The sequence below is a fragment of the Mauremys reevesii genome, linkage group 9, assembly GCF_016161935.1.
Source record: "Mauremys reevesii isolate NIE-2019 linkage group 9, ASM1616193v1, whole genome shotgun sequence".
In the NCBI taxonomy this organism is placed as follows: Eukaryota; Metazoa; Chordata; order Testudines; family Geoemydidae; genus Mauremys; species Mauremys reevesii.
This window is the reverse complement of record NC_052631.1, coordinates 8532199-8556780: the sequence shown is the minus strand read 5'-3', so window position 1 is coordinate 8556780 and position 24582 is coordinate 8532199. Positions and strand designations below refer to the sequence as shown.

The 24582-nt window shown below is 43.1% G+C and overlaps 1 protein-coding gene across 1 annotated transcript; it reads right to left on the bottom strand.

Annotated features, from left to right (window-relative positions):
* Positions 1–3957: 3957 nt before the first annotated feature.
* HRG (histidine rich glycoprotein) lies at positions 3958–16524 on the bottom strand. The gene is made up of 7 exons (XM_039488744.1): positions 16243–16524; positions 13879–13977; positions 12712–12799; positions 12049–12215; positions 9920–10033; positions 8986–9072; positions 3958–5891 (listed from the first exon to the last, which is right to left on the bottom strand). The coding sequence occupies exons 1-7, from the start codon at positions 16438–16440 to the stop codon at positions 4200–4202; spliced, it is 2445 nt and encodes an 814-aa protein (XP_039344678.1). The 5' UTR covers positions 16441–16524; the 3' UTR covers positions 3958–4199.
* Positions 16525–24582: the final 8058 nt, after the last annotated feature.

The window sequence follows — 24582 nt, the reverse complement described above, 5'->3', positions numbered from 1 at the left end:
CGCCTCAGATTGCCTCAGCAGGTCCTACCAAGCTCACAAGTTGTGAGTCCAATCAGATGTCCTGCAGTCAATTTTCCAAAAGTGGGGTTATCCCCAAGTCAATCTATTCACCACCAAGGACAAAAAACGGTGCCCTCGGTTCTGATCATTCCAAAACCACAGCCAGGCTCCATCTCTGATGCGTTCTTAATACAGTGGGGAAAGGACCTGAAGTATGCCTTCCCTCCAATCCCGCTGATCCACAGGGTCTTGCTCAAGATATGCAAGGACAGATCAATGGTGATCCAGCTTGCCCCATCCTGGTCACGTCAGCATTGGTATACAACACTCCTCGAACTATCAGTAGACACCCCAATAGTCCTATCCCTGTATCAGACTTGATCACTCAGGACCACGGGCGCCTTCTCCACCTGAACCTACAGTCCCTGCAGCTCATGGCTTGGAAGCTCCATGGCTAAACTTGATTGAGTGCCAGTGCTCTCAGCTAGTGAGACAGATACTTCTTGGCAGCAAGAAGCCTTCCTCTAGGTCAACGTACTTGGCCAAGTGGAAAAGGTTCTTTTGCTGGTGTGAACCCAGATGTTTGTTACCGCTTCAGGTATCTATCCTGGTTATACTGGACTACCTGCTTGACCTCAAGCAACAAGGCCTATCACTTTCATCCATCAGAGTACACCTGGCGGCTATCTCAGCTTTCCATCCAGGGGAATCTGGGCGCTCAGTATTCACAAATTCCATGGTGGTGCATTTCCTCAAGGGATTGGAGAGGGTATACGCTTACTCTCGACCACCAGTACCAACCTGGAATCTGAACCTGGTCCTCTCCAAGCTCATGGGCCCACCGTTCAAGCCCTTGGCCGCTTGTTCCCTCCTTTACCTTTCATGGAAGGTAGCGTTCTCGGTGGCCATTACATTGGTGAGGAGAGTGTCTGAACTAAAGGCTCTCACCTCCAAACTCCCTTACATGGTGTTTCATAAGGACAAGGTACAACTTAGACCGCACCCTAGATTCCTCCCCAAAATGGTCTCCAAGTTCCACATGGGACACGACATCTGCCTGCCTGTGTTTTTTTCCAAAGCCTCACACAAGTCCGCAGCAGCAGAGCTTGCACATGCTAGGTGTTCGAAGAGCCCTAGCATTCTACATAGAGCGCACAAGGTCTTTTCACAAATCAACCCAACTGTTCTCGGCCATAGCAGATAGAATGAAGGGCCTTCCAGTATCTTCTCAGTGCATCTCATCCTGGATCACAGACTGCATTCGCATGCTCTATGAGCTCACTACATTCCCAGCTCCTGCAATCACAGCCCATTTGACGAGAGTGCAAGCGTTTTCGACTGCCTTTCTGACACAAGTACCGATCCACGAAATCTGCAAAGCAGCTACCTGGTCCTCAGTGCATATGTTTATAGCCCACTATGCCATCAACCAACTGGCCAGAGACCATACAGCGGTTGGCAGGGTTGTCCTCTAATCAATCATTCCTTGACTCCTACCCACCTCCGATGGTCCTAATTGGAGTGGACGTGACCAAGCACTCGAAGAAGAAAAGACGGTTACTTACCTCTCGTAACTGTGGTTCTTCGAGATGTGTTGTTCACATCCATTACAATACCCGCCCCCCTTCCCCTCTGTTGGAGTCAACGGCAAGAAGGAACCAAAGAGGGGTTGGGCCGGCAGGGTACTATATACAACGCCATAAGGGCACCAATCTAGGGGCCTCCTCTGCTGTCCCAACGAGAGCTGCTAAGGGAAAAAGTTTCCGACGTCCAGGCACGCAGAATGTGCACACCTAATTGGAATGGACGTGAACAACACATCTTGAAGAACAACAGTTATGAGAGGTAGGTAACCATCTTGTCTATTGCACAGACCTCCGCCCCTTGAGCTAACAGTAACTGATAGTAATAGTACATTGTCATCCTCTCTGTAGACCAGCATGAGATGGGGTTAAGACAAACACGGTGCCAGTGGGTTCATAGATATTTGGTGACTGCAGAGGGGTGATGAGCCTCAGGAATCTTGAATTACATTCCAGGCACTAAAAGGGAGTATTCTCTAGTGGGTACAGACTCTTCTGCTTGTCCCCCACAAGTGTAACCCCTTCTGTGCTCTTCCTCCATCCCAGTCCTGTCTCTCCCCCACCCTGGCTCCTTGTCCCAGTTCCATTGTCCTTGCCTATCTGGTCCCAATCACCACTCATTAGGCTTCTCATTCCAGTCCCAATCTCCTTGCTCAGGCAGTTCAGATCTCTCCCTCTGGGCTCATTGTCCAAGCCCCAATTTCCCCCCAACTTCCATTCTGTTTCCTTCCTCACATTCAGTTTCATTCTCTGTGCACAGCCAGTCCCAGTTCCTCCTGGCTGGCTCCTCATCTGATCTGTCTCTCAGCTCCCCTACACAAAAATTCCCAGTCCTAGTCTACCTCCCTGAGCTCATCATCTAATCTCAGTCCCCCCCCAATACTTTACCCAACTCTTTGCACCATAAATATCAACTAGTTAAATCTTACAAGGTCCCTGTAAGGTAAGTAAGTAAATATGATTGTAGATGGGTGTGACTGGGGGCTGGGCAAAGGATTACTGATTCAGCCCTCTGTCACACCAGCTCCCATTTAGGGAAATAAATTAGAGCTGGCTGGGGATAAACTGGCCCTAATTGGGGAAGCAGAGACAGCTGCCGCCTAATTAGCCTGGGTCTGCATGAAAGCCTCAGAGGAAGGGGGCTGGGGCTGAAAGGGAAAAGGCAGGGAGCAGAAGCAGGGAAGTAGTACATCCCTCCTGCCTGCAGATGGTGAAAGGGTGGTGGGAACAAGTCTGTGAATAAACTGCACCAGTGGTTACTAACCCCAGGGTCTCAGAGTGACTTTGTGAACCTAGCCAAGGCGGGAGCCAAGGGGGCTCTGCTGTGCTCTGCTACAATGGGGCTGGTACCACTGCGTCATCTAATCCTGCACAGAGCAGGTCTAGACAATGGGGTGGTCAAACCTTTGGCCTTGCAGTGTCACTCGATGTACAGTAGCTTTCCTATCATTGCTGTCCGCCATGGAACTGCAGCTCTGGAAAACCAGGCCCATAAAGGGATGTGTTTCTGCATCAGGAAAAGCCAACGTTTGCTGTGTTTTATTTGCTTTGAACACTTTTTGAGAAATGAAAGCGGTGCTGGATTAGCCAGGGTGGGTACAGTACTGGCTGCGCAAGCTCCCCGCATACTGCCCTGCCGTAGTGCCTTTACTATGACTGGAGGGACTCAGTCTACAGATCAGATGGCAGTGGGAGCTCAGTCTCCATGCCTATGCAAAACTTGCTGAGACTTCTGAGACTTCTAATAATAGCACTAGTGGTGTGAACCAGACACTTTTCCAACAGGAGTGAAACTAAGTTCACTTCATGTAGGACCACGAACACCCATCACATGGTAACCGTTTTCAGTTTGGACCTGGGCTGGATTTGACCTTGTGACATTCTGGTGAAAAAAAGCTCTTTACTCATTAATAATCCCTGAGCTATGAAACCTTTGTGAAGCGTACGGGCTCCGGCTTCCAACTTTTCCCAGGGTGCTCAACCTCTGCTCAGCCCTAGGCCCTGCCCCCACTCCACCTCTTCTCCCAAGCCCCTACCCTGCTCTGCCTCTTCCTGCCCCCACTCTGCCCCGTCCTGCCTCTTCCTGCCTCCTCCCCTAAGAACACCCCTTCCCTGCTCCTCCCACTCCTTCCCAATGCCTCCTGCATGCTGCAGAACAGCTGATCCGCCGCAGGTAGGAGGTGCTGGGAGGGAGTGGGAGGAGTTCATCGGAGGGCTGTCGGTGGGTGGGAGGTGCTGGGGCAGGAGGGAGGGAAGGTTGGCTGCCAGTGGGTGCTAAGCACCCATTAATTTTTACCCCGGGTGCTCCAGCCCTGGCGCACCCACGGAGTCGGCGCCTATGAAAGACAGAGAGAGACTGGATAATGAACTGCAGAGCTTTATGGGCATGAATTTGCAATAGATGCATTTGTCAAAAGCACTATACCACACATGTATATAGAAGCATGTATTCTAATTTTCACTATGAAAAATTGTAGTTTAATATTTTCTTTCTCCATGTTACATCTTTGGGGCTACGTATAAATCAGTATAGCACCACTGAAATCAATGGAGCGAGACCAGATTACACTGATTGAGGGCTTGGAATGATGAGCATTTCAATTAAAAGAAAAACATTCACTGTGTAGATCTATGGGGAAATAAAGGCAAAAGGTCTGGCAGATCATAGTTGGGTTTTCCTGGGCATGATTTAGATTCTGAAGGGGCTTGTGGAAAAGGCTGAATTGCTGGTTTCTCACTTAAATATTTGCAAAATGGATCCCGGGGAGCTGGCGGAGAGTCAGGGAAGTTTGCAACAGGAGCTGGGAGGACATCATGCTGATTTAAAACTGGAATGTGATGGATGGATCCAACCTGTCTTTTATGGAAAGGATGAGGTGTTTTGGATGAAATGTGCTCTTCTGAGGAGCTGCCCTCATCTCCTCTTCTTTCCTGGGAAAAATTGCTAGACCCCTGATGGTGTAGATGGATATGTCTATGGTGGTGATGGCAACCATAAGGAGGGGGAGGATAATGAGGACCAGGTGGAGGAGGAAGATGAGGAGGCCCATGCTGATGTTCCTCTCCAGAGAAATTGTGATGATGTTTAGATCCTTCAGGGTGGAGGACCCTATTTTCAGGAGGTGGTGGGCATCCATGGTAACGTCTTTTAGGATGTCCAGGGCCAAAGCCGGGATGGTGATGTCTGTGATGTGGTGTGCCAGCGGGTGGGGGAGGATAATGAGGACCCGATGGAGGAAGATGAGGAGGCCCATGCTGATGTTCCTCTCCAGAGAAATTGTGATGATGTTTAGATCCTTCAGGGTGGAGGACCCTATTTTCAGGAGGTGGTGGGCATCCATGGTAACGTCTTTTAGGACGTCCAGGGCCAAAGCCGGGATGGTGATGTCTGTGATGTGGTGTGCCAGGGGGTGGGGGAGGATAATGAGGACCCGATGGAGGAAGATGAGGAGGCCCATGCTGATGTTCCTCTCCAGAGAAATTGTGATGATGTTTAGATCCTTCAGGGTGGAGGACCCCATTTTCAGGAGGTGGTGGGCATCCATGGTAACGTCTTTTAGGATGTCCAGGGCCAAAGCCGGGATGGTGATGTCTGTGATGTGGTGTGCCAGTGGGTGGGGGAGGATAATGAGGACCCGATGGAGGAAGATGAGGAGGCCCATGCTGATGTTCCTCTCCAGAGAAATTGTGATGATGTTTAGATCCTTCAGGGTGGAGGACCCTATTTTCAGGAGGTGGTGGGCATCCATGGTAACGTCTTTTAGGACGTCCAGGGCCAAAGCCGGGATGGTGATGTCTGTGATGTGGTGTGTCAGGGGGTGGGGGAGGATAATGAGGACCCGATGGAGGAAGATGAGGAGGCCCATGCTGATGTTCCTCTCCAGAGAAATTGTGATGATGTTTAGATCCTTCAGGGTGGAGGACCCTATTTTCAGGAGGTGGTGGGCATCCATGGTAACGTCTTTTAGGATGTCCAGGGCCAAAGCCGGGATGGTGATGTCTGTGATGTGGTGTGCCAGGGGGTGGGGGAGAATAATGAGGACCCGATGGAGAAAGATGAGGAGGCCCATGCTGATGTTCCTCTCCAGAGAAATTGTGATGATGTTCAGATCCTTCACGGTGGAGGACCCTATTTTCAGGAGGTGGTGGGCATCTATGGTAATGTCTGTTAGTATGTCCAGGGCCAAAGCCGGGATGATGATGATGTCTGTGTGATGGACCTACAGGGGGATGTCCTTTCCCAGAGAAGTGGTGGTGGTGATGATGTTCTCCGGAGCGGGGGTGATGGTGGAAGGAAGGTCTGTCACACTTTCCGTAACCAAACCAGTGTAAATAGTCATCAAAGATGTTCATGTCACATACACACACACACACACACACACAAAGAGAGAAAGGAATAAAAGGAGTTATTTACAAGGCTTTCACTAACACCTATAAGTTTCAAACATAGGACTATAATAGAGTAGCAGAAGTGGAAATACCATAAGAAGCCAAGTGACCAATCTGTATTACCCAAAGGCAACTAGAAATAACAAACAACAAAGCAATGAAATGAAACAATCAATTAGCCAAAATTTTCATAAACAGCTTTTTGCTTTTTGCAAAATAATTACAAAATAATTACAAAAACAAAATTATTAAATTCTTAGGCCTTCTACAGGCCATGCCTCCATATGTATTTATGCAACATCTAGCACTAGGGGACCTAGATCCTGATTGACACCTCTGAGTGCAATCAGAAAATAAATAGCAATAATGAGAAGAAAAAGAAAAAAGGCAAAATGTATTCCTTCATTTCTTCATTGCAACTAGTTTGCTCTGCTCTGTTCCTGAAACTTTTATCTGTGGTACATCTCAATAATAGGCTACCAAATCGCTCAACATGTTGGGCCTTAGTCTCATTTACAATGGGACCCTTTACATCACTCTGGCAGGTTATTGGTGTCTTACAGTGGATGTAAATGTAATTAGCAGTGTAAAGGTGCCTTAATGTTAATGAGAATCAGGCCCATTATTTCTATTTCTTTACCTTATTAGGCCTTCTACAGGCTGCTGTATCTCTTATGCTTATTTGGACTGAAAGTCTTTTCCCTTGTTACATATTTATTAAACAGCATGTTCATGTTTGAGGTAACTCCAGTGAACACAGTGAGAAATGCAAAGTACTCCACTTAGGAAGGAACAATCAGTTGCACATATACAAAATGGGAAATGAGTGCCTAGAAAGGAGTACTGCAAGAAGGATGTGGACTGCTAGCTACATATGAGTCAACACTGTAACACTCTTGCAAAAAAAGTAAACATCATTCTGGGATGTATTAGCAGGACTGTTGTAAGCAAGACACAAGAAGTAATTCTTCTGCTCTACTCCACGATGATTAGGCCTCAACTGGAGTGTTATGTCCAGTTCTGGGTGCCACATTTCAGGAAAGATGTGGACAAATTGGAGAAAGTCCAGAGAAGAGCAACAGAAATGATTAAAGTTCTAGAAAACATGACCTGTGAGGGAAGATTGAAAAAATTGGTTTTGTTTAGTCTGGAGAAGAGAAGACTGAGAGGAGACACAGTTTTTAAGTATGTGAAAGGTTACAAGAAGGGAGAAAAATTGTTGTCCTTAACCTCTGAGGATAGGACAAGAAGCAATGGGCTTACATTGTAGCAAGGACTGTTTAGGTTGAACATAAGGAAAAACTTCCTAACTGACAGGGTGGTTAAGCACTGGAATAAATTGCCTAGGAAGGTTGTGGAATCTCCATCACTGGAGATTTTAAAGAGCAGGTTAGATAAACATGTCAGGGATGGTCTAGATAATACTTAGTCCTGCCATGAGTTCAGGGGACTGGACTAGATGACCTCTCAATATCCTTTTCAGTCCTACAATTCTATGATTCGGGTCTTTTAGCACTCAGGAAACTTGCTAATCCCTAAATGGATGTCACCAGGAGGAGAATAATTTCCAGGATGTGCATGTATATATTCTAGCAGTTGGTGTAGCATGGAGTAAGGGAGTCTGTTGGGAGGCAGAGTTAGATTGGAATGCTTGCTTGCTGTGAGTCATCACTGTCACTGTTGCTTGCTTTCTGGGAATCACACATTCCTGTCCCTTTACCACACTCTGCTTACCCCCATACTAGGTCTAACATCTGCACTCAGGTCAGGAAACAGCAGGAGATAGGCAGTGTGCAGCATCAGCTGAGATCAGGCTTCTGGCATGGAGCCCTTGGCTGCTTCATGAATGTAGCTCACTCAGCCAGAGGATAAATGCACATAAGCTATAGGTCAGGGGTCAGCAACCTTTTAGAAGTCGTGTGCTGAGTTTTCATTTATTCACTCTAATTTAAGGTTTCATGTGCCAGTAATACATTTTAACGTTTTTAGAAGGTCTCTTTTTCTATGTCTATAATATATAACTAAACTATTGTATGTAAAGTAAATAAGGTTTTAAAAATGTTTAAAAAGCTTCATTTAAAATTAAATTAAAAAGCAGAGCCCCCTGGACCGATGACTAGGACCTGGGCAGTGTGAGTGCCTCTGAAAATCAGCTCGCATGCTGCCTTTGGCATGCGTTCCATAGGTTGCCTACCCCTGCTGTAGGTTATCTGCCCATTTATTGGGGGTAACTTTCTGGCATTCACATGGGTGTTTGTGGGAAGTGTCTCATTATGAAGGTGAAGGAAACAGAAGTGACAGGTGGTGTTCATTTTGTGGGGTAGACTATAGGAAGAAAATATTCTTCCTCGATAGCTCAGCATAGCCTGCCTTGCATGAATATTCTTGTCATAAGGCTTAATTATGATTTAATGTTTACTTTTAATATTTAGAATATAGACTTGTACTCCTGTCACCTACTTACAATGTACTACTGAGCCTTGCATTATATCGAAGATCAGGGTTGCACCTCACAACCCTTTCATGTCGGGTTATGGTATGTGATTTTGGTTTTCTCTTCGTTATAACAAGTTGTATATTGTGGATGTCAGAAGAGATGTGAGGGTGTAGCTGGCCAGGGGTGGTTCATCCCAGTTAGATGGATCCCTTAGGTGGCATAGAGCCAGTGAAAGGGGGATGACTGAGAGAAAGAGAGCATAACCAGTGCTTCCTTGTACCCTGGCAATCCTAGGCTGCCATGTAAATCCCATGGAGCTGTTGGTACCAAGCACAATTTAGAGCAGCCCTCAGTCTGCTTAATTTATTCCAGGGGAGTGGCCTGGTACACAGGTGACATAGAGGAGAACACAGAAGTGGTATACAGCCACCCTTGTACTCTTCTCCCAAAATCACTCGTCGGCTGCAGCAGTCAGTCTGGGCCTATTCAGTGTGCTTCTTTCCATGAAGCCTCAGGAGCATGCATTCTAAAGTTGCCAGGGATATTTCTGTAACATTAAGATAATTGACTACATACCCAGGGACCGTAGATTTCACAGGATATCTCAAGTACATCAGGATTTTTTGTGTCACTCGCAAATTTCCCCCTGCAGAATCCCACGTGCTGTGCAGAAAAACAACATACATTTGGGTTCTTATGATGTTGGAGCCAGTGGAAACTATTGGATTCTTGGCAGGTTGAAAATCAGGCCACTTATTTAGATATCTGCCTCTGGTCTTAGGAACCTAACTTTAAGCACCCATTTTGAAAATATTGGCCAATTATATTTACCTATTAAATCATCTCTAAAATGCAAAGAATTATTGAGGCCAGGTTGTTCCCTGTAATCATGGACATCCTTTCTGCATCAGTCTATAAGGCCATTACTCCATTTCCTTCAAAACCTCCTCAAGACCTACTTCTAGGTTTATGTCCATGAGCAATTAGCCTGCTTACTTTGGTTCCCGGTGTGGGTAGCTGATCTATTTTTCAAAGGAAAAAAAAATCCTTTGAATGTATGATTTTATCCCTCTCCCTTTCCGTTTACTTATCCCTTGTCTCACTAGATTGGACTTAGATTGACCCTTTGCTCAAAACTCTGAGTAATGGGCCACATCTAGCCCCGAGAAGGGAATTGACTGCCCCTCACTGCCCCCTTGCTCCTGAGGGGAAGTAATTTACTGCAGATGTTTACAGAGGGCAGATTAATGTCCCACTCATGATAGCTACACTCTCTTGGCCAGGGCATTGGAGGGGGAGACAAGGTTCCCCCTACACACACCTCTCTGCCCACTCCCTGTGCACTTGCTTGTGTATGGAGGAGTGTGGACCCCTTCGAGCCTATTCTTTGCACATGGACTCATGACCCAGTCAGGCCGCAAGGGGCATGTAAGAAACACTGGGACATATTGTGAAAATTTACCCTTGTCCCAACATGTTGCAACAATTCCTTCTCCATTGCTCTACTTACAGCATATTTGTCATGCAGAAATTCACATTCAGATACATTTGCATGTGGTGTGGATTTGGAGCAGCAGGTCTCTTTTATAGTAAATTCGACAAAGTATCCTGCATGAGGTGTGATCTGGAACAAACAGGCTGTATGAGCACCAAGTGAATAACCTAATGCATTTGAAATACACTTCATCATTTTAAAAAATAACATTAATTTCATTACTGTAGCCCAAATGTCACTCACAGAACTCTTTGACTAGCTATGCTGTTTTATGTTTTTGCACATGCACCCACGATGAGTAAGGAGTGCAGGATTTGATACTGTAGCATAATTCCCTCACTAATACATTTTTTTGCATGAATGTCTGCTTCTGTGTCTGCCACGTGCTGTCCACCATGTCTCCTGTCCCTTTCTTGACCAGGGCTTGTGTTTTCAGAAAGTAGAGCCACTAGATTCTTCAACCTAAGCACAATTTCTACTTTCTTAATAATCCAGAGGCCGACTGAATGGGAGTTTCTCATATCCAGTGATGGAAGAATAGGATCTGATGTTAACTTAGGACCAGATTCTGCCACTTCAGTGTTTAATTCGCATTGAAATCAATGGCATTGTGTACAGAGTAAGGTACTGCTCAGTATGAGTAAGGGGGCAGAATCTGGCCCTTGCTCCTGCAGAAATTTAAAAAAAACCCAAACCTTCTGATACTATTAGCTCCAGGACAGATTTTTCCCCTATTCAATTTCATCTGGAAAAAAAAATGTTATTTCACCTCTATATTGGGAATTACCTCAGCTAAGGGCTTGCCTACACAAGAAGTTACACTGGTTTAAATAAATTGGTTAAGAAATTGGTGCAAACCCATGAGTAAGGTGAGTGAGATTTGGGTTAGAGTAATGAAATTAACATTTTTTTTTGGTGGATACTCTGATTTCAAACTAAGTACCCTATATCAATTTAATTTAAATTGGCAAAATAAAATACAATAAATTGATATAAAACACACAGTCTAAGTGATTATCCAAAATAAGTGTGTCCACACAAAGTGTTTTCAGTGATTTAACTAAACTGGATTCTACACAATGTTCAGATGTAGGTAGACCAAGTCAAAGTCTATACTGGATAAAAGGGCTGGAGCACCATGCAGGGACTCTAAAAGCCCCAGTCTGGCCAAGGCAGGGACCCCATAACGCTAAGGGTAGGAGGAGAGGTGTGTCAGGGTGGGCCCACAGCACACAGTACTGTGGAGATTCCAAGCAGCATTGTGGCCCAGAGGCAGCTGGGGATGGGATGCTGTCACTTTAGGCTATCAAGGCTGCTTATGTTATTTTGGAGCTGTGGAGCAGCCCAGAAATGGGACGATGCAGAGGTGACTTAAAGCCACTTTAGTTCCCCCTTTGTCTGGGCTGCACCCCTTAGAATCTGGGCCTTTTACTCTAAGGGCCTTCCCTGTATTGCAAACACTAAGGGGGGCAAGGGAATAAATGTATTTTGCTGACATTTTGGTTTTATTATGGGTGAAATATAAACACAAGGAAAAAAAGATGGAAAACTTACAATTACTGCAAAGCTATGTGCAGAACTAAAGACCAGATTCTGCTGTCACTGAAGAGATTTTTGTCCTTGACTTCAATGACAGGAAAATAGGTTCCCAGGTTTATTTCACAGCATGGCAAACAATCCAGGTTCTACAGGGCTGATCACTAATTGCCAGCTGTTCACTCCAAGATAATAATGTACATGTTCATTATTCTCCAGCAAGTTTTATATCTTAATTGTTGTATATTTAAAAAAATATTTTTAATTAAAATATTACTATAAAACAGATTGTTGACAAAAATAAAAGTACATGCACAAACTGAGGCCCTGGTCTTGCAGACTCTTACACATCTGCATAACTTTAGGCAGATGAGTACTCCCATTGTTTTCAGTGGCACAACTCTCGCGCTTTAAATTAAGAACGCATGTAAATTGTTTTCAGAACTGGGGCTTAAAAACATAAAAGAGATTAGTTGCATTGAATGTTTACAAACAATAGGCTTGATCCTATGAGGTGCTGAGTGCCCTCAGCTCTCTTTGAGGGCCAGAGAGTTGAGCACCTCACCGGATTTTGCCTTTGTTAATTAGTTTGAAGATATGTCACATACCTGCATGGTAGCTCTTTGTACTTTATCCACCTTGAAATACTGTGTGTGGTTACTATCTTCATTGTACCTCTCCAGGGCTCTCTCAGCGTTCCCTCTGTGCTGCTCATTGTCTTCTAAGGCTGTTGCTCTTCCAGGGCAGTGTTCACACTTGTATAACTGTGAATGATCTGTGACAATGGCATGGTTATCAACACAGTATTATGTCAACACTGTGTCATGGATGGCACTGTGTATGTTTTTAACATCAGCTCACAATGGGAAATTGAGCAGATGAGGATTTTCTCTCAGGTGAGCCCACCCACCTTCTTCCCACATAGGAATTTATTTCTGCCGTTTGGGGGGAAAAATCAATTAAAATTTACTTATGCATTTTTTCTGTTCCACTTTAGCATCTCATCACCGCAAATAAGTCCCCTCCATGGGTCTATCTACCTTTTCAGCTGGTCTCCATGAGCATGTTTTGTTTTTAAAGATTCAGGATTTACATAATCCTATAATGCATTCTTAACATTAATTTTACTTCTTTACTTTATTCAAATGTGAATTGTGAACAGATTAACTAATCTGTCATATTTACCCTACATTAGTAGCACACCTGTTTGTGCATCTGTATTGGGAATGGTTTATTCTAAATATGTTGATTCATTGAACTGGGTATTGTACCTGGACTCACTGTGCAGTTATAGCCATGCAGTATTTTTTTCTTCAACTGTCTGTTTATATACACAATAGTTTTACATTGTCCAAATACCTGGGAGGAAAAAAGAATAATTATTGACTCTGTGTAATATTCCAGAATAAGGCATATGATAGAATTTAAGAGAGCATGTGGTTCTTTCGTTGATTTCATTGGAATTATTCAGATGCAACTGAATGAAGAATTTGTCTCTCCTTTATATATACTGTAAATACATTTAAAAATCACAAGGCCCTTTAATCTGATTGCATCTGGAATTTGGTAGTTCAGATAAAATGGCACTCATTTCTAAAAGCGTTTTAGTTTTGGTTTTGCCCAACTGAAAAGGCTTTGCAAAACCAAAACTGACACCAAATCCAGCTTTCTCAGCCCATCTCTAACTTTTCTTGAGTGTAGAATGTTTCTAGCCACTTGGAATAGTTGGAATTCCAGAAGCACACAGAGGTTGCAAAGCTCATTAACAAAGAGTGGATATATCTATCTTCTCTGACATGAAAAAGGGTGGCAGACGCCATCCCTACCATATGATCTTGATGCTTTCCCCCACCTACCGGCTTCACCTCTATCTTGTCTTGATTAAATTGCAGCCAGTTGGCTTCCATCCCAGATCACAACATATGGGTCTGATGTAAAGAAGATGTATTGCTGCATGTCATCTGCATACTGAAGGCACCACAGATCAAGCCAAAGCACGACAGGTTTACAAAGACATTGAAAAGGAGGGGGTGACAAAATGTAACCTCCCACTTCTGCCTAACATACCAGGTATATGTGGAAAAATGCTCTTCCAGTGCTGCCCTAGGTACCTGGTATGACATCTTTGGATTATCAGTGTTCCTGAGCTGAACAAGTTACCAGCAGTGGAATATAAGAGTATAGCCCCATTTTGCCAGACTGGTTAACTGAAGCTGTATTTAGCTGCTAGGGCCATATGACCTTTTCTCAGCCAATTAACTTGTGTTTGACAATCCAAAGATATAATAGGTATTATTCTACTATAGATAGACATTAATGCTTGGTTTCCACAAAGATTTACAATAGAATATGATACCATTGCCCAGAGGTTCACATGAAGGAGGTGTTTGTGTTGAGACGTGATTGACATGCAGCTATGGAGAGATACTCTTACTTGCCATTTGTGGGAGTTTACAGGTCTTCCAATGTCTCCTGGATAATACAGAGCACTGGGTTTCCAGCACATCCAAAGTCAAATAAAAGACTGATGAATTCCCCTGGAAAAAAAGAGCAGAGAAAATACATTTGTATGTGACAAGTTTGTTGTGAAGGAGGCAATCTACTGTTTTTTTAGATTTGGATTACCCCTTATCCCTCAGTTGGTCTTCCCAGACACCTTGTTATGGGCTTGCCTGGGCTGGCAAGGATCTAGGATATAGGTGAGTGAGAATGGGGGTTGTTGCATTTTATTCCTTTTGGTTTTTAGCCAACAACACATTGGCCCTCGAACATAAATATTGCCATTCTTTACTGTATCTGGCCCATGCTACAGATACATCAGTTCCTGCTGAAGTCAGTAACCAGACCTCCCATCTGAGCAATATTTCCTACCCAGATTATCTGAGAAGGGTTGCTACAGAAGTGCACTCACTCCTCCAAAATCAAGAACCTGGACTCTGCAATGAGTCTAATCTGTGCTGGCCTGGAGGAGTCTGGAATTGAGATTGAAACCACATTCCATGTGTGGTAGCATGATGTGTTATCAGTTATTACTGGTCCACTGAAACAATCTGAAGTGAATATTTAATGAAGAATTGTGATAGTATAACAGAATAACTCTTTATTATTGTAATGTCCACTAGTGCGGCAGAAGTTAAACTAACACCTCTATAATGCCTTCCATCCAAAGGTGTTAATGTACTTTGCAAACACCAGTTTAGCTTCACAGAACAAACACCTGTGTAGAGGGCAAGTATTATTATCTCCTTTTTACAGATGGGGAAACTGAGGTTAGATAACTTGCACAAGGTTAGTGACTGTGATAATCAGGAACAGAACACAGATTTCTTGATGGTCAGTCCTGTACATTAATCACAAGATCACTCTCCTTCTAGGGTTTGATTTGATTTTAATGTTTAGCCTATAAACCCCAATATTAGAAGGTGCCAATTTAATCTGTTGGGAAAATGCAGGTGGGAAGATAAAGCCAAAGAGAGGGAAGCGGGGGAGACAATCAGGATCAGATATATCTTACTCTTCCACATTGTGTTTATGGAATTGCATTGGATGAATAGCAAGAATTGCCTGTATATGGACAAATCAGTCCTTTTTATAATATAATGTTTGGCAGTCTGAACCAAAAGGAACTCTCCAAAACTGAAATAATGGAATAAAAAAAATCCGAGTAACTTGATAAAAGCAAAAGCAGTAAAGAGTTCTGTGGCACCTTATAGACTAACAGACATATTGGTGCATGAGCTTTTGTGGGTGAATACCCACTTCATTGGATGCATGCTCATGCTCCAATACATCTGTTAGTCTATAAGGTGCCACAGGACTCTTTGCTGCTTTACAGATCCAGACTAACACGGCTACCCCTCTGATACTTGATAAAAGCAAGTAGGCCAAATTCATCCCTGGCCAATGTCCATTAATTTCCCCGGGATGGGTTTGTTCCATTATATCTAGTGACTAAAGCAAAGGAATTAGGAATCAGTACTCCTAAAGTCTCTTCCTTGTTCTATCACTGATTTGCTGTATGACCTTTAGCCAATCACTCAGAAAGGACGGTCTTGTAGTTAAGGCATGGGAATGGGAGCTGACTGATCTGGATTCTCTACCTAGCTTTGTCATTGACTTGCGGGGTGTTGCTTCACCTCTCTGTGCTTCACTTCCCTCACCAGCCAAAATGGAGATAATAATAGAATAGCTAGCTCACAGGGGTGCTTTGAGTCTGTTAATTTAATGTGTGTAAAGTGCTTAGAGATCCTCAGATGCAAGAAGCTGTAAAGTAAAATATTTATATAATGCCAGAAACCTATCACCTAATTGCAGTTTAAATTCAGACACCAGACGAAGCTTTTATGGGTGTAACCCAGATCCTAAAGTCCCACTGAAGTCAAGGAGAATTGAGGGCACTCAGCAAATTGCAGGATGAGGTTCATACATAGCGAACCAGGCCATTTTTCAAATGACCATAGAGCCAGATCCTCAGGTGGTGTAAATCAGTGCAGGTCTATTGATTTACATCAGCATAGTGCCATTAAACTAGGGTTGCCAACTCTGACTGAAGCTGTTCTGGGAGATATTCCCCCCGCAATATGACGTGATGTCATTTTCTTAAAATATCCTATTAAAATCTCCTGGATTGCTTTCAGTGGTCACCAGGAGATCAATGCCGATTCTGAGAAATTCCAGCCCAATCCTGGAGGGTTGGCAACCCTACATTAAACACAATGGAGCTATGCCAATTTATACCAGGATCCGGCCCATCGTTTTTAAACTAGAGTAGTTTGTAGATCAACCTTTAAATTGATACTTACTGTCTGTTGTTCATGGGCATCAGCAACACGGAACAGAGTAAAAATGTAGCCATCTCTGCGGTCTTTATTGATCAAATCCAGGGCCACACCTGCATCAGTTTCAACTGTGTCACAGTCTGCAGAAGTTACAGGTATTTGGCTTTGCGCATCAGAGCAGAGCAACAATGTGAGACAGAGCGCTGTAGACAGCAGCTTCATTTTGTTTAAAATAGGAGATCACTTTCTCCTCTCTTTGCTTTGCTAAAGCCTGTAATTTGGGTTTACATCAGAAATGCCCATGAAAGCCTGAATATGTCTGCTAAAATAATGTGGTTATATCGGTTTATAGCTATTATGTAACTAAGGCTAATACCTTGACCCTGGATTAATATCTGCAAATAGGAAGTAAATGATTAAATGATGCTTGAACAAATATTGAGGAAAGCAGGCTCAAACTTTTGGGGCTCAGGACCTATTTGTAAATGTCACGCCACATTTCAGGAAAGATGTGGACAAATTGGAGAAAGTCCAGAGAAAAGCAACAAAAATGATTAAAGGTCTAGAAAACATGACCTATGAAAGAACGTTGAAAAAATTGGGTTTGTTTAGTTTGGAAAAGAGAAAATTGAGAAGGGATATGATAACAGTTTTCAAGTTCATAAAAGGTTGTTACAAGGAGGAAGGAGAAAATTTGTTCTTGATCTCTGAGGGTAGGACAAGAAAAATGGGCTTAAATTGCAGCAAGAGAGGTTTAGGTTGGAGATTAGGAAAAACTTCATAACTGTCTGGGTGGTTAAGCACTGGAATAAATTGTCTAGGGAGGGTGTGGACTCTCCATGATTGGAGATTTTTAAGAGCAGGTTAGACAAACACCTGCCAGAGGTGGTCTAATAATACTTAATCCTTCCAGGAGCACAAGGGACTGGATTAGATGACCTCTCGAGGTCCATTCCAGTCCTATGATTCTATGACCCAGTAAATAATCTGGGGTTGTCCCTGGAGTGGTTTTGGTCAGATCCTGCACCCAGCTGGGTCCTGCCTGGCACTCACCCCACAGTGAGTGCTCCTGCAGTTCCTGTGCTGTGGGGCTGGCTGGGCGTGGCTTTGAAATATTCTGTCGACCCAATTTTGGATCCCAACCCAAGGGTTTGAGAAATCCTAGGCTAAACTGTATTGTTGAAATCACGGATGTTGCACAGGGTAGAATTGTCAGTGTGTGGGCTGCAGACAGAACAAAAGCAAAAGAACAGCGACCAAAGGGACTATTTTTGCTGGCTCTTATGGCAGGGCTTGTATAATACAGTGCTGTTAATATTGAGGAGCTGTCATGAGGACTGATGTTGACTGGCTCTTAGGAACCTTGATCCTGGTTAGCAGATGACCTTATGGCAAGAGAGGAACTGGGCCAGATAGATTAGGGTAATGGCCTTTTCCCTCTAGGTAACCACTTCACTTCCAGCCCAGATTTGTGGTTATAAGTGATTATAACATCAGGACTGCATATATATATATAGATGACATATGTGAAAAGAGCTTGTGATCTCACCCCACTTCTTAGCTGATAGTTCATAACATCATATGTGGTAGCAAAGTGCTTGAGACAACTTGCAGTTTTGCATACCTTTAATAATATTTGGGCAAAATTGGATGGACATTATTTTAGCCATCCATTTGCAAATTTCCATAGAAAATTAGATCGATGGCATCTTATGCCTGGACAAATTTAGAAGTAAAAAGGTAGCTATTAATTATTGGAATTGCTATAGTAAATTTGTCTATAAAATACTGTGGTGATGGACACTATATGAAACCTTAAAATAGATAGGTAGATGGATAGATCTGACAAAGATAATTCTGGATTTGTCTGTAAGGAGCTATGAAAAATCAAAAACACAGGACCTAAGCCTTGCCCATGACTGTAAAATACGCTCTTGGGCTTATTTTAAACAGAAGCATTTTTCAGACATTAATAATGAAAAATCCTTTAAAAAACAGTAATAAACCACTAGCTATTCATCATGTTAATATGACATTAATATGTGATTAAGAATGCAATTTTTGGGATTTAATAACAACATTATTTCATATGATTGAATTTTACAGCATAGGCCAAAATTTTCAAAAGTAACCTCTGATTTTGGGTACCCAACTTGAGAGATCTTGGGCCTGATTTTCAGAGGTGCTGAGCCCTCACAAATCCAAGTTGTTGAGGAGAGATAGGAATAAAGGTTAAGGTGATGGGGTACCACTGTACATCATGGAAGTGGTAAACTGCAAAGAAATATGAAGTGATAGTATGGACAAAACAGAATCTGTCTGGGTCAAAATCACTTTGGGGAAGGATTGTAAAAAGAGGTTCAGTTAGGATAATATTAGGGGTCTGCCATAGACCCCCAGGGTCAGACTCAGATATGGATAGTGATCTCTTTAATATTATTAGAGAGAGAAATACTTTTGATAATTGTGTAAGAATGGGAGACTAGCTTCCCAGCTATAGCCTGGAGAATAAATGCTAATAATAGTGGCAGGACCCACTTATTCCTGGATGTGATAGATGGCGGTTTTCTTCATCAAGTCATCAGTGAAGCAACAGAAGGTGAATGTGCACTGTTAAACAATAATAGAATACCATTTATTTAAATATTTTTGGATGTTTTCTACATTTTCAAATATATTGATTTCAATTACAACACAGAATACAAAATGTACAATGCTCACTTTATATTCTTTTATTACAAATATTTGCACAGTAAAAAACAAAAGAAATAGTATTTTTCAATTCACCTAATACAAGTACTGTAGTGCAGTCTCTTTATCATGAAAGTTAAACTTACAAATGTAGAATTATATAAAAAAAAACCCTGCAATCAAAAATAAAACAATGTAAAACTTTAGATCCTACAAGTTCTTCTACAAGTACTTCTTTTTCAGCCAATCGCTCAGACAAGCAAGTTTGTTTACATTTGCAGAAGATAATGCTGTCTGCTTCTTGTTTACAATGTCACCTGAAAGTGAGAACAGGCACTTGTATGGCACTGTTGTAGCCGGCCTCACAAGATATTTACATGCCAGATGAGCTAAAGATTCATATGTCCCTTGATGCTTCAACCACCATTCCAGAGGACATGTGTCCATGCTGATAACAGGCTCTGCTCAATAACGATCCAAAGCAGTGCGGATCGATGCATGTTCATTTTCATCATCTGAGTCAGATGCCACCAGCAGAAGGTTGATTTTCTTTTTGGCAGTTTGGGTTCTGTAGTTTCCGCATAAGAGTGTTGCTCTTTTAAGACTTCGGAAAGCATGCTCCACACCCAGTCCCTCTCAGATTTTGGAAGGCACTTCAGATTCTTAAACCTTGGGTTGAGTGCTGTAGCTATCTTTAGAAATTTCACATTGGTACCTTCTTTGAATTTTGTCAAATCTGCAGTGAAAGTGTTCTTAAAACAGACAACATGTGCTGGGTCATCATCTGAGACTTCTATAACATGAAATATATGGCAGAATGCGGGTAAAATAGAGCAGGAGACATACAATTCTCCCACAAAGAGTTCAGTCACAAATTTAATTAGTGCATTTTTTTTAACGGGCGTCATCAGCATGTCCTCTGGAACGATGGTCAAAGCATGAAGAGTCTATATGAATCTTTAGTGCATCTGGCACATAACTATCTTGTGACGCTGTCTACAATAGTGCCATGCAAATGCCTGTTCTCACTTTCAGGTGACATTGTAATTAAGAAGTGAGCAGCTTTATCTCCCATAAATGTAAATAAACTTGTTTCTCCTAGCCATTGGCTGAACAAGAAATAGGATTGAGTGGACTTGTAGGCGCTAAAGTTTTACATTGTTTTTTTTTTTTGAATGCAGTTATGTAACCAAAAAAAAAATCTACATTTGTAGGTTGCACTTTCATGATAAAGAGATCACACTACTGTACTTATATGAGATGAATTGAAAAGTACTATTTCTTTTGTTTATCATTCTCACAGTGCAAATATTTGTAATCAAAATAATATAAAGTGAACACTGTACACTTCATAATCTGTGTTGAAACTGATATATTTGGAAATGTAGAAAAACAACCAAAAATATTTAAATTTCAATTGGTATTCTATTGTTTAACAGTGCAATTAATCGCAATTAATTTTTTAAATTGCGATTAAGTTTTTTTCAAGTTAATTGTGTGAGTTAACTGTGATTAATTGACAGTCCTGGTAATTAGGCATTGGAATATCTTGCCAAGGGATGTGGTTGCTTCTCCATCTCATAAAGACTTTAAATCGAGATTGGATGTCTTTGTAAAATATATGCTCTTGCTTAACCAGAAGTTATGGTCTTGATGCAGGAATTGATTGATGAAATTCTCTGGCCTGTGTTATACATGAGGTCAGACTAGATTATCTTAATGGTCCTCTCTGGTTTTAATGAATCTGTGGAAAACCAAGCACCCAGAAACAGAGTTCACTTTTTAAAACATTAGCCACACTGCAAAACAATAAAAAAAATTGTAATCTAAAAAGTGCTTTACTATACTTTACAAGTACTAGTATTAATATATGTGACAGCGACACTTTAAATCTTTAGAATGATTTACTTGGCAAAGGAACACAGTGCAATAATCCAAATGAGCAGAAAGCTCCAACCACTATAGGAAGAAAAAATATTATACCAGTTAATAATTTGGATGAAAGTTTGATGGATCTTCTCCTAGGAGGCATGAAAAAGAGACAGCTGCCTCAGTGGCATTATTCCTGGCTTCCTGTGCACTCCACCTGACCATTCTGCAGGCAGGCGTTTGTACATGGGTGGTAGCTCTCTGTGTGTTATTCCCCTCAAACCCACAGGAATTCTACCCCAAAGTTAATACTCATGGAATCATTAACTTTGGCTTGTTCCAACTTGGTGCTTTGGATCCCTTCACGAGGGATTATATGGCAAGTGGTGACAGGAGGGTCCATGGTGCTGAGTCTATTGGAGCCACATTGCTACTGAGACAAGGAGACAAAAGCCCTGGAGACAGCTTCAAGGCACAGGACCTCACCCAGACAGCCCTGATGTAGCTTGTGAGGGATGCTTCATATTTGTGGGAGCAAACCCTACTGTCTTGAAGGAATAATCAATAGGAAAACCTTGTAGAGTTTCCTGCCTCTGACATGAGATTTTCCCACATAGGGGATGATCAGAACTTGAATAACTTCCATGTATATAACATGTAGGCATATGCCTGAAATCAGAGCAAACGGGTGACTACAATGTGGACTCCTATTCTGAGAGGAGAAGTATGTAGAATCATAGAATATCAGGGTTGTAAGGGACCTCAGGAGGTTCTAGTCCAACCCCCTGCTCAAAGCAGGGCCAATCCCCAGACAGATTTTTGTCCCAGATCCCTAAATGGCCCCCTTAAGGAGTAAGCTCACAACCCTGGGTTTAGCAGGCCAATGCTCAAACCACTGAGCTATCCCTCCCCCCAAACATCAGTGTGCAGCAGATTTCTGAGGGCTTGCAAAAACCTCCATGCAAACGTGCATGTGTAAATGTACCATTATCTTCATAACCTACTGCACATCCATCACAGCATTTAAAAATAAAGCACATGCCCCAATGCACTCACACACTTCATCTATTCAATGCACAAGCAAAATTACTTCCCCATGTGATTTTAGAAAACTATCCTGTAGAGTCTATTTACCTTGAGACCAGTGGATTTGCATTGCTAAAGCTAATGTGAGTCTCTGGCTTAATGGTATGGGTTTTGGCTTCTTCTGAGAATGCCTCTCCCCCATGTAGTAGTGTAACGCTTGTGGTCATCTGAGAAATTCAAGCAAACAGCTCCCTGGTTTCAATGTGTGTTTGTGTCATGGAGGATAGCCCCTGTTCTCAGTGGGGAAACATACTTGACTGTAATTGTTACCTTCGTTGGTCCACCAGAATCCAAGTTTGGTGACCTTTAGGACGTGCTGCAAGGCTCACCTGTTCACTCAGGCCTTTTCAGGGGAGTTAACTGGGACATGAGGGTGTGTCACGGAGTGTGGGGGAGACTAGGCCCAGCACCACCGGCTTCCTGCGCTTCACCATGACTTTCAGCCAGTCAGTAAAACAGAAGGTTTATTTAGACGACAGGAACACAGTCCAAAACAGGTCTTGCCGGTACAGACAACAGGACCCCTTTTAGTTAGGTCCATCTGGGGCCCCCAGGGAGGCCACAGCCCCGTTAGGAAGCCCAAGCCCCATCGGGGCGCCACTCTCCATTTCCCAGCCAGCTCCAAACTGAAACTCCCTCCAGCCTCTCACACAGCCTCCCCCGGCTCCTCCCCCAGCCTTTTTCCTTTGTCCAGTTTCCTGGGCAGAGGTGTTACCTGGCCTCCAACCCCTCTCCTGGTTTCTCATGTTACATGCTCAGGTATGCTCCCTTCCCCAAAGCAGGCCGTCCCAGCAAGACTCCCCTGCAACCTTCCCAGGTCAATACTCCCCACTCAGCATTCACATAACACATCAAGAACATTCCCACTTTGTCACAGGGTGGTATTATGGGATGGAGTTTGGGGAGACTTTTAGGAGGGCTGTTTTTCTGAGGCTTAGTTTGCCATGTTTTGCTCAGACTCTGTCAATAAGTTGTAATGGACCTATAGAATGAAGTACTGCCAACTCTTGTGATTTTTATCACAATTCTTGCAATGTTTGGTGTTTTTCTTAAAGCCCCAGGTGCAAGAATCAAGAGACTGCATGAGAATCTCAGCTTTCACTTGAAAAATAGTTACGTTTCTAGCCCTCATGATTGCAGAGACAAGCTTGAAAATATGAAGTGAATGTAACCCGAAGGCTCAGAACTGAGAAGGCAAATAACAAGAATTCCGCATTTACTATTTTTTAAAGGTCTCATGATTTTGAAGCCAGTCTCAGGATGTTAGGGGCCTGACTCATGATTTCTGAACACTTAGGGTTGGCAATACTGAGATGGGGGTAACTGAAAAGCTAAAGAAATAATTGGCTTTTCCAGGATAGCTTCTTCCTATAGATGTCCAGCAGGCTCAGATTGTCACTGCCAACTTCATCCTGTGTTCCTGCAGACTGTGTATTTAGGGACAAAACCTTGAAAATGTTCATTGACAATGCCCAATGCACTGGAGTTCATCAGCCGTTGGCTCTCCGTTCCTGAGTGAGACACAGTGTCCATGTAACATTTGCATGCCACCCCTGTCCCCAAGAATAAACATTTCAGACCAGATTGTGGTTGGACTTTTCCCAAGTGGGGCCTCCTCCACTCTGCCCCACATCGAGTCACCAGATACAACTGCAGTCCCTGGTGCTCTCTCCTGAGCGCAGGAACTGCCCTCTACAAGTACCACCTAGGGCACAGGCCACACCAAAAGGGGCAAGGAAGGAGTGAGGCCGTGACTCTAAGATGCTACACTGGCCACCAAAGCTGCAGGCTATCTAAGAACATAAATAAATAGCACTCCCTGTCACCCTTCTGCATTTCTGCAGAACCCCATGTAACCTTCAGAGACGCGTGTGCAAGGTAGAGTTCAGTCCAGTCAGTAACCCCATCCTATTTGAGTTGCTGCAGGAATAGATTCTTCTGTACCTTTCAAGACACAGAGGGCTGTGGCTGATGTATTGAGAGGAATGTGTGTATTTCCTATCTGTTTATCCAAAATATCATAGACAGTCAAAACACCTTACCACATAAGAACATAAGGCATAGGACTGGAAGGGACTTCCTGGGTTACCAAGTCTAGTCCTCTATTGCAAGCAACTCCATCATATTATCCTGTTCATAAACATATCAAGCTGCATCTTAAAACTAGTTAGGTTGTTTGTTCCAGGAGTCCAATTGGACAACTGTTCCGGAATCTCACTCCTCTGAAGGTTGGAAACCTTCTTCTAATTTCCAGCCTTAATTTATTCATGGCTGATTTACAGCCTTTTTTTCTTGTGCCAACATTGTCCTTTAGCTTAAATAGCTCTTCACCATCCCTGGTGTTTACCCCCCTGATGTTTTTACAGATCTAAGCAGGGTCTGAATGAGCTTTCCCCTGACATCTAGTGGTGAACTGGGAGAAAAGCTTTCAGGATCACTCCGTATTTGTACGGACATCACACGCCTATTCTACTAGGTGTTCAGGAGACAAAGCTGCTTTGCCAAAGGGATCAGTTTTGTCTGTTCTGGGGTTACGATTCACTTTATTACTGAATACAGGGGTAATGAGATGTTATCTGTATTGTGTGAGTAAAGGGCAGCAGAACTGTATTTAGCATGCTCTGACTGAGAGAGTCATCCTAACCAGGGGTGGCTCCAGGCCCTAGCACGCCAAGTGCGTGCTTGGGGCGGCATGCCGCGGGGGGCACTCTGCCAGTC

Bases quoted from the DNA above. Each gene is read 5' to 3' on its own strand.
- HRG (XM_039488744.1), bottom strand. From the start codon at position 16,440: ATGAAGCTGCTGTCTACAGCGCTCTGTCTCACATTGTTGCTCTGCTCT. The intron at 12,800-13,878 runs GCAAGTAAGAGT...TTTTCCTCCCAG, and splicing joins CCTGTAAACTCCCACAAATG to GTATTTGGACAATGTAAAAC. The intron at 5,892-8,985 runs GTATGTAGTCAA...GGTTACGGAAAG, and splicing joins GTGAAATCTACGGTCCCTGG to TGTGACAGACCTTCCTTCCA.